This window comes from Pelophylax lessonae, assembly GCF_965119305.1.
Source record: "Pelophylax lessonae genome assembly, chromosome: 4".
Lineage (NCBI taxonomy): Eukaryota > Metazoa > Chordata > Amphibia > Anura > Ranidae > Pelophylax > Pelophylax lessonae.
Genome location: NC_138771.1, coordinates 59904786 through 59920546, shown reverse-complemented (window position 1 = coordinate 59920546; position 15761 = coordinate 59904786). Strand labels below are relative to the sequence as shown.

The following is a 15761-nucleotide window of genomic DNA, read 5'->3' as shown; positions in this document are numbered from 1 at the left end:
ACACAGATATGAAATAAATCTCCCTACATACGTTTTACATGAATATCTGCTGTCTTCAGCTTTCTAGACTCTTTAGAAAGTGCACATTGTGTTAGAAATTTTCCTTCCTGTTTTAGCAGTGAGAGGGGTGTCTGGGCATACATTGTGAGTAAGCTGATTGTAGGAAAGGCTTACCCCCCTCCCACATAGGCAGAGGAATGAAGAAACTTGCAGAGCTGTGCTGTGAAATAGACCAGCTCTCTGTTTATCTGTCTCTAAGTTACCTCCCCGACACACATTTTCAGCTGCTTTTATCTCCTGTGTCAGAGAATTTGTCAGAAGTTATCATGCTAATGAGGAGGAACTGAGCACAGGACTTAGGGCTTTGGAGAGAGATAAGTAAAAACTACAGATATACAGGTCCCTCTCAAAAAATTAGCATATTGTGATAAAGTTCATTATTTTCTGTAATGTACTGATAAACATTAGACTTTCATATATTATAGATTAATTACACACAACTGAAGTAGTGCAAGCCTTTTATTGTTTTAATATTGATGATTTTGGCATACAGCTCATGAAAAAACAAAATTCCTATCTCAAAAAACTAGCAAATCATGAAAAGGTTCTCTAAACGAGCTATTAACCTAATCATTTGAATCAACTAATTAACTCTAAACACCTGCAAAAGATTCTTGAGGCTTTTAAAAACTCCCAGCCTGGTTCATTACTCAAAACCGCAATCATGGGTAAGACTGCCGACCTGATTGCTGTCCAGAAGGCCATCATTGACACCCTCAAGCAAGAGGGTAAGACACAGAAAGAAATTTCTGAACGAATAGGCTGTTCCCAGAGTGCTGTATCAAGGCACCTCAGTGGGAAGTCTGTGGGAAGGAAAAAGTGTGGCAGAAAACGCTGCACAACGAGAAGAGGTGACCGGACCCTGAGGAAGATTGTAGAGAAGGACCGATTCCAGACCTTGGGGGACCTGGAAAAGCAGTGGACTGAGTCTGGAGTAGAAACATCTAGAGCCACCGTGTGCAGGAAATGGGCTACAGGTGTCGCATTCCCCAGGTCAAGCCACTTTTGAACCAGAAACAGCGGCAGAAGCGCCTGACCTGGGCTATAGAAAAGCAGCACTGGACTGTTGCTCTGTGGTCCAAAGTACTTTTTTCGGATGAAAGCAAATTTTGCATGTCATTCAGAAATCAAGGTGCCAGAGTCTGGAGGAAGACTGGGGAGAGGGAAATGCCAAAATGCCTGAAGTCCAGTGTCAAGTACCCACAGTCAGTGATGGTCTGGGGTGCCATGTAAGCTGCTGGTGTTGGTCCACTGTGTTTTATCAAGGGCAGGGTCAATGCAGCTAGCTATCAGGAGATTTTGGAGCACTTCATGCTTCCATCTGCTGAAAAGCTTTATGGAGATGAAGATTTCATTTTTCAGCATGACCTAGCACCTGCTCACAGTGCCAAAACCACTGGTAAATGGTTTACTGACCATGGTATTACTGTGCTCAATTGGCCTGCCAACTCTCCTGACCTGAACCCCATAGAGAATCTGTGGGATGTTGTGAAGAGAAAGTTGAGAGACGCAAGACCCAACACTCTGGATGAGCTCAAGGCCGCTATCGAAGCATCCTGGGCCTCCATAACACCTCAGCAGTGCCACAGGCTGATTGCCTCCATGCCACGCCGCATTGAAGTAGTCATTTCTGCAAAAGGATTCCCGACCAAGTATTGAGTGTATAACTGAACATAATTATTTGAAGGTTGACTTTTTTTGGATTAAAAACACTTTTTTTTTTTATTGGTCGGATGAAATATGCTAATTTTTTGAGATAGGAATTTTGGTTTTTCATGAGCTGTATGCCAAAATCATCAATATTAAAACAATAAAAGGCTTGCACTACTTCAAGTTGTGTGTAATGAATCTAAAATATATGAAAGTCTAATGTTTATCAGTACATTATAGAAAATAATGAACTTTATCACAATATGCTGATTTTTTGAGAGGGACCTGTATTTGCCCAGGTCAGATTTCTTGAATGGGGTTAACATCCACTTTAAAGGACAAACTTAATATGTTTGTTCAGTTTTGGATGGATCTGGGCAGGATTTAATCCCCACTCCATTTCTTTATTATTCTATGAGACCCAGTCAAAGAGATCTTCCTCCTTCGTAGCTGTGTCAGTTTCTGTATCCTCTCAGGACCAAGCTGCATATGACCTCCATAAAAGCTAATTTGCCATATATTGCTATGGATAAGCAACTAAAGGAATAGAGATCTGGAAATATTGCAAACAGGGGTGTCCTTGGTTATTTGTCTGCTACTTAGAAGGAATATATAGAGAATCATGCTTCCAGAGGCCACATGAATTTTGTCCCTGAGTAGAGAAGAAGCTAGTACTGTTGGCAAGGCCCCCCCCCCCCCCCAATATGATCAAGCAGAACCATATAGAATATGAACAGCTGAGCCAAATAGTGGCACATGCCAAATGCATTGATTGAAACAATGCAACAGGCAAAGCATGCCAGACACTGCTGTCATGGAAGATCTGCATTTGTTTAGGAACTGGTTAGACAATTGTTTGGTCACAGGATAAATGTTTTGCAGTGTTTTGTACACTCCATCCAAAATTGTCATTTAGATATTCTGGTATAATTGATTGCTGAATGGCTCAGTAGCTTCTTATAGCTCCCAGAAACTGCAGTGAAGGCATCTCCTAGTGAAATGGTGGACTTGTAGTCCCATTGATGCAGTAGAAGACCTCTCTGTCTTCTGATTCCTTTTTTGTGTATTGTAAAATTATAATTTAGCCTGGGGAATGAGCCTCAAGGTAGGTAGGAGAAGCTGGGAACATAGGAGTAGGGATCATACTGAAGAGGTTTCCAAGAGATTACAGAAAGTGGTTGGTGAGCATGTAACTAACAATTGTTTATTTTTTTTTTTTATTAATCTGTCTTTTTTTTTTTTAGGAGTTACACTTTGACTAGTATTCTTGTCTTTTCCAAGCCTAATAATAATGTACGTTATACTTTTCTCATGGTTTATTTGTTGGTACATGACTAGTCTCATTGATCTGTTTTTCCTCTCCAAAGGTTAGTTGCTAATGGCCAACTGGAGATGACAACTGGTGGCTGGGTGATGCCTGATGAAGCCAATACTCATTACTTTGCCATAATAGACCAGATGATTGAAGGCCACCAGTGGCTGAAGAAAAACATTGGTATGGAAAACAATTTGTTTGAATGGGTTTGGGTTGGAGGGTAGCAATGTTTCTGCAGTTACTAATGAACAATACAACTTTTTACCAAAATAACTTTAGCTTTATTAAGTCATTTTCTGTTAATTGAATCCTTTCTGTCTGTTAAAAGGTGTTAACCCAAAGTCAGGATGGGCAGTGGATCCTTTTGGGCACAGCTCCACCATGCCATACCTTCTAAAACGCTCCAATATAACCAGCATGCTGATTCAGAGAGTACATTACTCCATCAAGAAGCATTTTTCAGCCACTCGAAGTCTGGAGTTTATGTGGAGACAGACGTGGGGTATGGAAACATCAAGAGGTTTTTGGCGCTTCTGATTGTGTGGGTTTAAAGGTTTCTGCTGTAGTTATCAATTTTGCTTCCAGCCAGTCTGCCGTCAATTTTACATCTGCAGTCTCCTGTATGGCAGTTTCCTTTTTTTTATAGTTGCTGTCTGTAAAAATCAGAGGATTGGGGGAGCTCACATAAAAGGCTCAGCTGCTTCATTGAATGTGCTGATCTCAGTATTCCCTTCTTTGCCTTTCTTTGTGTGGCATCATCCCTTTTTTATTTATGATCTTAAAATAGTTTTTTTTAATTAACTAAACAATCATTTTGGGCCACATGCAGAATAATTAATGTCCACTTAATAAATATCTATGTGCTTATGTTGCATACTTTCAGTGCATCAGGGTGTAGATCTACTCCAGTGACTATGCTTTTTTCTTACACTTATGCATGTCTGCATGTGTTCGTGCCTGCACACCCAATCAGGAGATGGATGATCTTGCACAGAAATCTGTATGTGGTGTATATTTTTACTTTACTGGCTGCTACTAACAGCCATGGGCGCAGTAAAGAGCCTGGGAGGCAGATACTTGTAGCCCGTGAGCCCTGTGAGTTTCTCAGACTATGAAAGAAATTACAGCACAAATAAATAAATATTCCCTTTGTTGATCAATTAGAGAAGTTTGTTAGATGTTTTGATAAATAGCCTTATTCAGTGACCAGTTCAAGAAACAATACTTCAAGTGGAAACCAAGCTAAATTTACAATTTAGAAGTCAGACAGCATGGATTGTAAATGAGTGCTATAGGGGAGATTACCTAAAACTGGAGCACGCGGAATCTGGTGCAGCTGTGCATGCAGGGCCTGGAAAAAGTATTCATACCCCTTAACATTTTCCACGTTTTATCTTCTTACAACCAAAAATGTAACTGTGTTTTATTTGGATTTTATTTGATCGACCAACACAAACTGGCACATAATTGTAAAGTGGAAGGAATATGATATATATTTTTCAAAGTTTTTACAAATATCTGAAAAGTGTGGTGTTCATTTGTATTCAGCACCCCTGAGTCAATACTTTGTAGAACCACCTTTCGCTGCAATTACAGCTGCAAGTCTTTTTCAGGATGTTTCTACCAGCTTTGCACATCTAGAGAGTGAAATTTTTGCCCATTCTTTGCAAAATAGCTTAAGCTATGTCAGATTGGATGGAGAGCGTCTGTGAACAGCAATTTTCAAGTCTTGCCAAAGATTCTCAATTGATTTAGGTCTGGATTTTGACTGGGCCATTCTAACACATGAATATGCTTTTAACTAAACCATTCCATTGTAAGTCTGGCTGTATGTTTAGAGCAGTTTTCCTGCTGGAAGGTGAACTTCTGCCCCGGTCTCAAGTGTTTTGCAGACTTTAAAAGGTTTTCTTCGAAGATTGCCCTGTATTTGGCTCCATCCATCTTTCCATTAACTCAGACCAGCTTCCTTGTCCCTGCTGAAGAATTGAATCCCCACAACATGATGCTGCCACCACCATGTTTCACGGTGAGGATGGTGTGTTTAGAGTGACATGCAGTTTTAGTTCCCCCCCCCCCCCCCACAAAGGGTTTTGCTTTTAAGCAAAAAAGTTCAATGTTAGTCTCATCTGAACAGCGCATCTTCTTCCACATGTTTGCTGCATCCCCCACGTGGCTTCTCGCAAACAGGACGACTTCTCTTTCCATTTTCTGATGATGGATTGAACAGTGCTCCATGAGATGTTCAAAGCTTGGGATATTTTTTTATAACCCAACCCTTTTTTAAACTTCTCCACAACTTTATCCCTGACCTGTCTGGTGTGTTCCTTGGCCTTCATGATGCTAATTGTTCACTAAGGTTCTTTAACAAACCTCTAAGGGCTTTATAGAACAGCTGTATTTATACTGAGAATAAATTACACACAGGTGGACTTTATTTAATAATTAGGTGACTTTTTAGGGCAAAAAAAATGTGAAAACCATCTATCATTTTCCTTCCACTTCACAATTATGTGCCACTTTGTGTTGGTCTAATGCATCAGAGGCGTAACTAGAACCTTCAGGGCCCCGATGCAAGAAACCATGAAGGGCCCCCCCAGACCCCTGGCCGGGGCCCTTCCCTTCAAGCCCGGGGCTCTTCCCACTAATCCTGGGGCTCTTTAATCTCATTGCATGGCCTTTTATTATGGTCCCGCATCAGGATCCTTTCACAAGTTCTGCAGTGGGCCCCCTTCCTGCAATCTTGGGGCCTCCCCACAGTGGTGAAATGCCAGGGCCCGGTCGCAAGTGTGACCTTTGAGATCCTAGAAGTTCACCCACTGGTTTGCTACCGGGCCCCCTGGAGCATGGGGCCCGGTAGCGATTGCAACCCCTGTAGTTACGCCCCTGTAATGCATACAATCCCATTAAAATACATTTACCTTTTTGGTTGTAACATTACAAAATGTAGAAAATTTCAAGGAGTATGATTACTTTTTCAAGGCATTTTAGTAGCCAATCGGCTTCTAGATTTTATTGTCCAAGCCTACAGTAGATCTATAGGCAAAAACATTTTTTTCTTCATTTTGGATAGAGTAAGCAAGGGTTATAACTCCTCTCATGGGTTTTTTTTTTGGGGTTTTTTTTTACCATCTGTGTCCCTTTACCTTCACTTCCTGTCCCATAGCCAAAACAGGAAGTGAAAGGATATCCCTGCAAATTAGGGGAATCCTTTGCCCCCCCCCCCCCCCCCAAGGTCATGAGAACTAGTTTCCCCATTGAAAGATTTCTCTTGGATTACTTTTCTGGGAATAACCCAAAATTTGGGGTTTTCTTTTACTTTCATTTTAAATGATAATGGCAAACAGGATAAATGGAGACGATAAATCTCCTTAACAGGGGCACAGACAGTGATAGAGAACTAATAGGTATTCCAAATCCTCTCCACTCTACTCAAAACTAAAAGTAAAGTTTTGCCTTTAGTTATACTTTAATTGAACAGGCTCAAGTTAGAAGCTAAACAAAAAAAAAAAAATGATATTGGGGGGCACACCCTGAAAACGCACAATTCTCTGGTTGGTGCTGCTAAAAGACCAATGTACAAATTGAACAATATAATAGCGCACATATACACAGAAAGAAATGGTTTTCAAGTTTGCAAGGCTATTTAAAAACACCTGCTCTTATATATTAAATATGGGGATTTAGTCACACTATATGGCCATATTGTGCTTAAGCCCACCACTACGTCAAAGTACCCCATTTTCAGTGGGTCCTACACTATTCATAGAGAAGATAATCCCACTTCTCAAAACCATAGGGCAATACTCACTCCTGTCATGGGAAAGTTTGCAGGATGCAGACTCCTCTGCTCAAACTGCAATGAAGGGACACCTCCTGGAACTACTTACAGGTGGACCATGCTGATGAGGTTTTGGTGTGGGAGAGTGGGGTGCTCCGCCCATAAGTCTGGTCAGGACTATACATGAAACAAAAATGATATTGGGGGGCACACCCTGAAAACGCACAATTCTCTGGTTGGTGCTTCTAAAAGACCAATGTACAAATTGAACAATATAATAGCGCACACATACACAGAAAGAAATGGTTTTCAAAGTTTGCAAGGCTATTTAAAAACATCTGCTCTTATATATTAAATATGGGGATTTAGTCACACCATATGGCCATATTGTGCTTAAGCCCACCACTACGTCAAAGTACCCCATTTTCAGTGGGTCCTACACTATTCATAGAGAAGATAATCCCACTTCTCAAAACCATAGTGTAGGACCCACTGAAAATGGGGTACTTTGACGTAGTGGTGGGCTTAAGCACAATATGGCCATATGGTGTGACTAAATCCCCATATTTAATATATAAGAGCAGGTGTTTTTAAATAGCCTTGCAAACTTTGAAAACCATTTCTTTCTGTGTATGTGTGCGCTATTATATTGTTCAATTTGTACATTGGTCCTTTATGCACCAACCAGAGAATTGTGCGTTTTCAGGGTGTGCCCCCCAATATCATTTTTGTTTCATGTATAGTCCTGACCAGACTTATGGGCGGAGCACCCCACTCTCCCACACCAAAACCTCATCAGCATGGTCCACCTGTAAGTAGTTCCAGGTGGTGTCCCTTCATTGCAGTTTGAGCAGAGGAGTCTGCATCCTGCAAACTTTTCCCATGACAGGAGTGAGTATTGCCCTATGGTTTTGAGAAGTGGGATTATCTTCTCTATGAATAGTGTAGGACCCACTGAAAATGGGGTACTTTGACGTAGTGGTGGGCTTAAGCACAATATGGCCATATGGTGTGACTAAATCCCCATATTTAATATATAAGAGCAGGTGTTTTTAAATAGCCTTGCAAACTTTGAAAACCATTTCTTTCTGTGTATGTGTGCGCTATTATATTGTTCAAGTTAGAAGCTGACTGGTTACTATGCACAACTGAACCAGATTCTGTGTGCACCAGTTTTAGTCTGTGTCTGCAAATGTATTAAAGGATAAGTTCTCCTATGTAAAAAAATAATTAAATGCGCATTTATTTATTTATTTTACAGGGAGCTTCAAAGCATTGCACCCGCCATCAGTAGGTCGCGCATACAATGCAGGACTCCTGCAGACTATCTGTGTAAGCTGTCTGCTCGTACGGGCAGGCAGTTACACACTGGCAGGAAGAAACCATGAACTACCTAGATCCCTCAACAGCACTCTGGTAGTTCATTGGGAAGTCAGTAGCTGCAAAGGCTGTCTGTACTTGTAATTCTCTCATTCACAGAACCCCACACGGCTGCATTTTTTTCTTTTTTTTTAAAGTGTGACCGTGAACTCGGGGAGAAGATCCCTGGCTCGCTGTCACTCGAGGCGGCAGGTCAGGGTGCGGCTGCAGCAGTGGGCGCATGTTACATGTTCGACCCTAAAAACAGGTTCCCAAAGGTGAACTTGTCCTTTATTCCAAAACCGCAAAATTGAATTGCCAATTTGTGAACCTACCCTAAAATAAAATCTGGTTGTGTGTGGGTAGCACTGCATATCTTGTGTGTATGAATTCGTGTAATGTAACAAGTTGAATTTATACTCTTAAAATTTCTGTTTTGTAAATTCTCATGCTGCCTTCCTTTCAAGGGGCAAGTGAGAACAGCAGGTTCCTCTTCAACAAACACTGCAGGCACAATTTCTTTTTCTATAGTGAAAGGCAGCGCATAGCTTAGCAAATGCTTCACTGAACACTTGCATGTATTGAGCTGTTTAGCTCAATCTTCTCTTCGAGGCCCAGAGTCAAGGCGGTGCTCAGCAGACACAAAGAATCATGCCGGCTGACGTCCTTTAAGACAATCTACGGGGGCCTTATAGTTTAAGGGTTATAATTATATTGTTAAATATTCTACGCTGCTATTGGATGGGGTGACATAAAGATCTCACATGTATTTGGTTGTTAAAAAAAAAAACTAAATTGTTTCCTTTATGGTATCCTTTTCAGATCCAGATTCCGGCACTGACATCTTTTGCCACATGATGCCATTTTATAGCTATGATGTCCCTCACACATGTGGCCCTGATCCCAAGATCTGCTGCCAGTTTGATTTCAGGCGCTTGCCTGGAGGTAGAATCAATTGTCCATGGAAATCACCCCCAAAAGCAATCACAGAGTCCAATGTGGCTGAACGGTAGGTGAAAGATATGGAAACTGTAGTTTGCCTGTACTTTAAAGCTACACACTGCCCTTTATTTTAGTCTCCATTCACACAAGTACGACTTGTCAGGCGACTTGGTCAGCCTGACAAGTCACGCACCATCGCGGTCCATTGACTGCTCCAGGAACCATTCTAATAGGAGCGACACAAGTCTCTCCGACTTAGAAAAAGGGTCCTGTACTTCTTGGGGGCGACCTGGAGCGACTTGCATAGACATTCATTTTATGAAGTCCATGCAAGTCGTGCCGAAGTCGTGGTGCACGCGACTTCACAGGTCGCCCCCGAAGTCGTGCCGCTTCAGTGTGAACCGGCACTAAAGCGGGACTTCACTTACAAAAGAGAGTTTGTTGCCTTCCAAGCTCCAACAACTCCCACCCCACGGCAATCGTGAACATTTTTACATTTTTCCAATGTTATTTTTTTTTCCCTTTTCCTTGGGCCCCGTTCCCCCACCGCTATTTTTGCCTAGGAGAAAATATTATGTCCCTGGTCATGTAGCCTCCTGGGGATACTATTACACCTCTTCCAAGAAGCCACAGGACCAGGTACACAGAGCAGCAGGAGGGTGGGCCAGGTGGATGTAATCGAGGGTTCACTACCTGAACTAGGAGGCAGCCAGCTCCCATCAGTTAGGAGGAGCAAAATGGCAGCACCTGAACTATGGATTGCTGCAGAACAACGCTGACCTCACTGTGCAGGTGAGTATGCATTTTTAAGCAAACCCAACAGGTAAGAAAGGGGTAAAGCATGAGGAGGGGGGGGTGAGTAGTTTTTCTTTTTGAAAGTGTAAAGCTGGCCATACATTATACAATTTTCTTACAGTTTTCCTTTAAATTTAGAAAAAAATATATAATATGAGGTCAAACCCAAACACTTTAAATATGCAGGCAATCAGGCCAGCCCTTGCACTAGATAGTTGAAAGTAAATTGAACAAGAAAATTGTATAATGTATGGCCAGCTTAACTCTTATCAAAATATATGTGCTTTTAAAAAAATCATGTTTGGAGGATTAGAGCCTATGCAATTGCTAGCTTGGTATCCCTTGGGAAGATCTCCCATCAGTTCCTGTCCTTGTTACTGTGATAGGAAGTGAGCAGGTATTTCCCAAATGGCATCGCAATTGGCAATAAAACCCAGTAATGATTCTAATCCTTTTCTACTCTATTGCAAACATGTTTGTGTTGCTGCATGTGTCCTAATTGATCTCCTGTCTCTAATTACCACTATTGATCGCCTGTGACATCACTGTGACAGGAAATTGGCAGACAGCATTAACCCTGTCCTATCCAAAGTGGAATGAATTCTGCTTTATTATACAATAGCCATGTACAATTTCTCATGGCAATCAGAGCCATTTTTCTGGAAAGAGGATTTCTGATTAGTTGCGAACTGTCTATGGAAATAGATTACTAAATACTGTATTACAAATAATGTAATTTGCTCAGCATCTCCATCTCCTTTGATAAGATTTGTTTGATTCCAGTGTGCTCTGCTAGACAGAGTGTTTGTTGGAAGTCTTCCTGAATTGAAATGAATTGTAAAATTGTCTTTCTGCTAATAAAATACTGGAGGAGTGGTCAGTTCGGTCTCTTAACTAGAAAATATAGATAAGCAGTTTGGGCAGTAAGAATTTTGTTCATCTAACAACTTTCAACTCTAATGCCTAGTACACACGGGCCGAATGTTGGGAGACATCGGCCGTTTATTAAAAACCGCCATTGGCTGAGAGCGCTAACCGGAGTGTTCTGGCACGGGGGCCGTCTCCCCTGTCAGAACGCAAGAGCTCAGCGGGGGAGAGATCGCTGTGCTCATGTCGGACTGTTAGTACAGCGGCTCAGACCGGAACTGTCAGTTCTTATTCCTTCACCCTTCTGGTGTGAATGAAAAAAACCTATTATGATGTACCAGGCTTTAAGCTGGCCATAGACTGTAATTGAAATTTGGCCAGCTCAGCAGGAACAGGTTGAATTTCCTTCAGTGTGTGGCCCTCTTGCTTCAAGAGAAGTCGCTCATTAGATTGACTTGCTGACCTGGAAAACATTTGTTCATCATCCACTGCAGCCACTGATTAGTGAATTCTCTGACGGTGGAGAGTCCCGCTGTCGGGATACTATGTCCCGACTGGGGAATTCCTTGATTCACCTCGTTTGTGTGGTTGGAAGAATATACAGTAAAACCTTGGATTAGTTTAAGAGTGTTTTGCAAGACAAGCAAACATTTTTTTATAAATTTTTACTTAATAAAGAAGCGATGTCTTGATATACAAGTAGCATCATGTCACAACTGAGTATAAAAGAGAAGAGAGGTGCCTCTAAGTGTAGCAATATGGTAACATTTAATGAAGGTACGACATTTAGCAATTCACATAGTTGATGATTAAAACAGGCACACCTAAGTATGCAAGCATCCAGGGTAAAGCTGTCCACATAGACCAGTGGTCCTCAACTCCAGTCCTCGGGGCCCACTAACAGGCCAGATTTTAAGACTAGAATACTGTAATCACTGAGCAGCAAATGAGATCACCGGTGATGTAATTTAGTTGTCTTGCAAACCTGGCCTGTTAGTGGGCCCCGAGGACCGGAGTTGAGGACCACTGACATAGACCATCCTCCGCATCCCTTCCACACTTGAGCTCCAGGAGTGCTTCAAGCCTCGCTTTCAGATTGCTCTACTGCAGGGTAGTCTTCCCGGTCACGATTGCAGACTGACAGTGGTGAGAGCTGGCGGTGCGGAGGACGGTCTATGTGGACAGCTTTACCCCAAATGCCTGCATATTAGATGTGCCTCTTTTAAACCTCAGCCATGTGAGCTGCTAAATGTTGAACCTTCATTAAATGTAACCATATTGCTACACTTAGAGGTGCCTCTCTTCTCTTTTATACTCTGTAGCTCATGCTGGATTTTGCTTTGAATCCCCTCGTGGAGGCAGCCATTTGTGGATGGACATTTTATGGTTACAAAACATTGCTATAATTTGTTTATAGTCCATATAAAAGGGACGACTTATGAATGAATGGTTGTGGAACAAATTATCTGAGTGTCCATTATTTCTTATGAGGAAATTTGCTTTAATATACGAGTGCTTTGGATTACAAGCCTGTTTCTGGAACCAATGATACTCGCAATCCAAGGTTTTACTGTATTAGTTTACCTGTCTTAAGCCAGCTTTAGAGCGGATTTAATAAACAAATTATATGTGTTGCTTTTTTTTTTTCTTACCTCTTACAAGCTTTAAAATGTTATACTGCAAACTTCTCGTAGCAGCAGTGAATGAAGGGTTATCATTGCCTGTTAGTGTTTCTTACTATACTTATTTTTTTTATCCCAGAGCAAATCTCTTATTGGATCAGTACAGGAAAAAGTCCAAGCTGTATCGCAGCAAGGTGGTCCTTGTCCCCTTAGGAGATGACTTCCGGTATGATAAAATCCAAGAGTGGGATGCTCAGTTTCTAAACTACCAAAAGCTTTTTGATTACATGAACTCCCATCCGGAACTCCATGTTAAAGTAAGACGGTTACTTACACATATTTTGACGATTATCAGCTAATGTAAATCATGCAAGATGCTAGTAAACTTTACCACTGACTGAATCAACAGTAATTACCTATAAACAAAAATGTAAAGCAAACATTAAAGCTGAAATTTAATTAGGTTTTTTTTTGCTATGCAGTATCAGGGATTTAACCTAAGCACAAAATGCTTTGGTTTCTGGTAAAGAGTACTATAGGAGTTCTGTGAATAGACGAGGTGGGCAGGTGAGTGTCGCAACACTTTTACATACACATTGGCTGATGTTATTCAGCCAGACATGCGGCACATCTTTTTAGAGATAGGAAATGTCTCTAATGCTGCATAGCAAAAAAAAAAAAACACAAATACAATTGTTTTTTTGGCAGTATTGGTGGAGTAAAATGTTGCTGCATTATCTCCTTGTACAAGGTCTGCAAGATAGCATTATATTGGCTTAATCTAACCATACATTATTCGACATTCGGTGGTCCAGTGTGTGGCTCTCCTCTGAACAGAAGTTGATTACTTAATCAACTTCTATGCAGGGACATGTAACACATTTTTCCAATGATCAGCATCTGCATCCAATCAGCTGCAGCCACTGATCGGTGTATTCTGACAGCGGTGCTTGCCTTTGTTAGAATGCAATTTGCTGGTGAGGGAAATCCTCTATTCACCTTATTTGTGTGAGTGGAGCAATCCATTAGGTCCTGTTCACACTGCTGCACTTTTGCCACGCATGAAAAACTATTCACCATCAAATCCTATGTAACTGTTCGCACTGCACTTTGAAAAGTCCTGCATGTTGTGTATTTGTTACAGTTTTTTAAAAGTGCACCAAAAAGGCACTATCCATTGAAGGTCGGTGTGAATGCATCAAAACCGCATCAGTGTGAAAGGGCCCTTCACGGCTAAGGCTCGATTCACATCTGTGCATGCTGCTTTCGAGCATTTTTGCAGTTCTTTCCACTCTTTTTAACCTTTTGCTTTTGTGTGTGTTTTTCTTTTTTCCTCTTGTATTCACTGTATATAGCCGGGTGCTAAGAAGAGGGCCGGGAGGCCGGTCACCGCATCCATAACAACTAATGAGTCATCAGCTGTCAGCGGGGTTCCCCACTGACAGCTAAATGTAAAAAAAAAAAAAAAGGAATTCTTGCCAAAAACAAATCCTGAAAAAAAAAAAAAAAACAGTGTGGGGTCCCCCCCAGGCCCTTCAGGCCCCAAAGCACCTTGCCCCCATGTGGATGTGGACAAAGGCGTCTTCCCCACAGCCCTGGCCAGTGCTTGATGGGGTCTGCGGGCAGGGGGTTTATCAGTCCAGAAGCCCCCTTTCACAAGGGGGCCCTCAGATCTCTACCCCCCCCCCCATGTGAATGAGTATAGGGCTACCCATTCAGAGACAGTTTTTGACAAGTCCTTTATTAAAAATGTCTTCTTTCTCCGGTTGTCTTCCTCTATTTTCGGTCATCTTCTTCTTTCTCCTGTCGTCTTCTTCTTTCTCCTGTCGTCTTCTTCTTTCTCCTGTCGTCTTCTTCTTTCTCCTGTCGTCTTCTTCTTTCTCTGGTCGTCTTCTTCTTTCTCTGGTCGTCGTCTTCTTTCTCTGGTCGTCGTCTTCTTTCTCTGGTCGTCGTCTTCTTTCTCTGGTCGTCGTCTTCTTTCTCTGGTCGTCGTCTTCTTTCTCTGGTCGTCGTCTTCTTTCTCTGGTCGTCTTCTTCTTTCTCTGGTCGTCTTCTTCTTTCTCCGGTCGTCTTCTTCTTTCCCTGGTCTCCAATTGTTATCTTCTTCGTCCACTGTTCTTCCTCTGCCACCGACCCGCTGAAAAAAAAAAAAAGCGATCCACCTCCGACGCTGGGCCCGGACGATCTGTCGGTTTTGATGTCTGACATTTCCTATATAACTATGGGGTGAATAAGATCATCCAGAGACTCCGCCCCCTTGTGACATCACTGCCCGGGGTATGATGGGTTCAGGATGTCACAAGGGAGCGGGATCTCCAGATGACCCCATCCGATGGCAATGCCCTATAGTTCTATAAGAAATGTGCGACATCGGAGCTGACAGATTGGCGGGACCCAGTTGTAGGAGGGTAGGTTTTTTTTTTTTTTTTTTCCAGTGGGTCGGTGGCAAAGGAAGAAGACCCTTTTTTTAATGAAGGAGAAAAATGCAGCACTTGCGTTTTGGATGCAGGTCCATTGAAGTCTATTACATGCAAAATGCAGCATGCTGTGGGAAAAAAAGGCCCTGAACCCCTTCAAAAACGCAGAGGCACAAAAATGGGATTATGTGAACATGTTCCATAGGAACCCATGTTAAAAAACATTTCCTGCGTTTCTGCAAATAAACAGGAAAAAAAAGCATTAGTGTGAATGGAACCTAAGTTCATCTTTAGTAGCGTATTATATGTTACACACCTATTTGAGGTGTAACATGTAAAATGCTCCAAGTGACCCACCTCCCCCTGCCAGCACTCTCTGCTCTGTGACAGCGAGTGGGGGTTATTCTTCCCACACCCACTGTCACAATTTGAAAACAACATGGCCGTGCAGAACTTGACTCTGCCAAATCATTCAGTTTCCTGCGAATGTATTAGGGCCCTTTCACACGGGCGAGATCCGATCAGATCCGCCTGTCAGTTTTTTAGGCGGATCTGATCGGATCCTCCATGCAGCTCTATGGGGCAGCGGATGTCAGCGGAGACACCTCCGCTGACACCCGTTGGCATCCGTGTCCGATCCTGTCCGTGAAATCTGGACGGATGGAAACCCTATTTTTCCATCCGTTCAGTGATCGGATCGGATCGGATGAGAGCGGACAGGCGGTCCGCTCTCATCCGATCCCCCATAGAGGGCAGCGGGGGCTGAGACGCCTCCCTCTCCGCTCTGCAAGCGGAGACGGAGCTGTCATCCGCTGGCTCAGCGGGGATCGCGGATCGATCCCCGCTGAGCAACACGGATCCGCCTACGGAGGCGGACTGTGTGAAAGAGGCCTTAGACTACAAGTACCGTCGGCTTGTAGTTCTCAATTAACTGCTAGGGGCGGTGGTGAGCGCAC

At 42.5% G+C, this 15761-nt stretch overlaps 1 protein-coding gene across 2 annotated transcripts in view; it reads left to right on the top strand.

Moving 5' to 3' along the window:
* MAN2A2 (mannosidase alpha class 2A member 2) overlaps window positions 1–15761 on the top strand; it is a 250977-nt gene that overhangs the window by 143812 nt on the left and 91404 nt on the right. For both annotated transcript variants that reach the window (XM_082253219.1, XM_082253220.1), the window contains exons 6-9: window positions 3078–3205; window positions 3354–3527; window positions 8985–9171; window positions 12528–12705. In XM_082253219.1, coding sequence (XP_082109345.1) covers window positions 3078–3205; window positions 3354–3527; window positions 8985–9171; window positions 12528–12705 — 667 coding nt within the window. The remainder of the gene's footprint in view (window positions 1–3077; window positions 3206–3353; window positions 3528–8984; window positions 9172–12527; window positions 12706–15761) is intronic.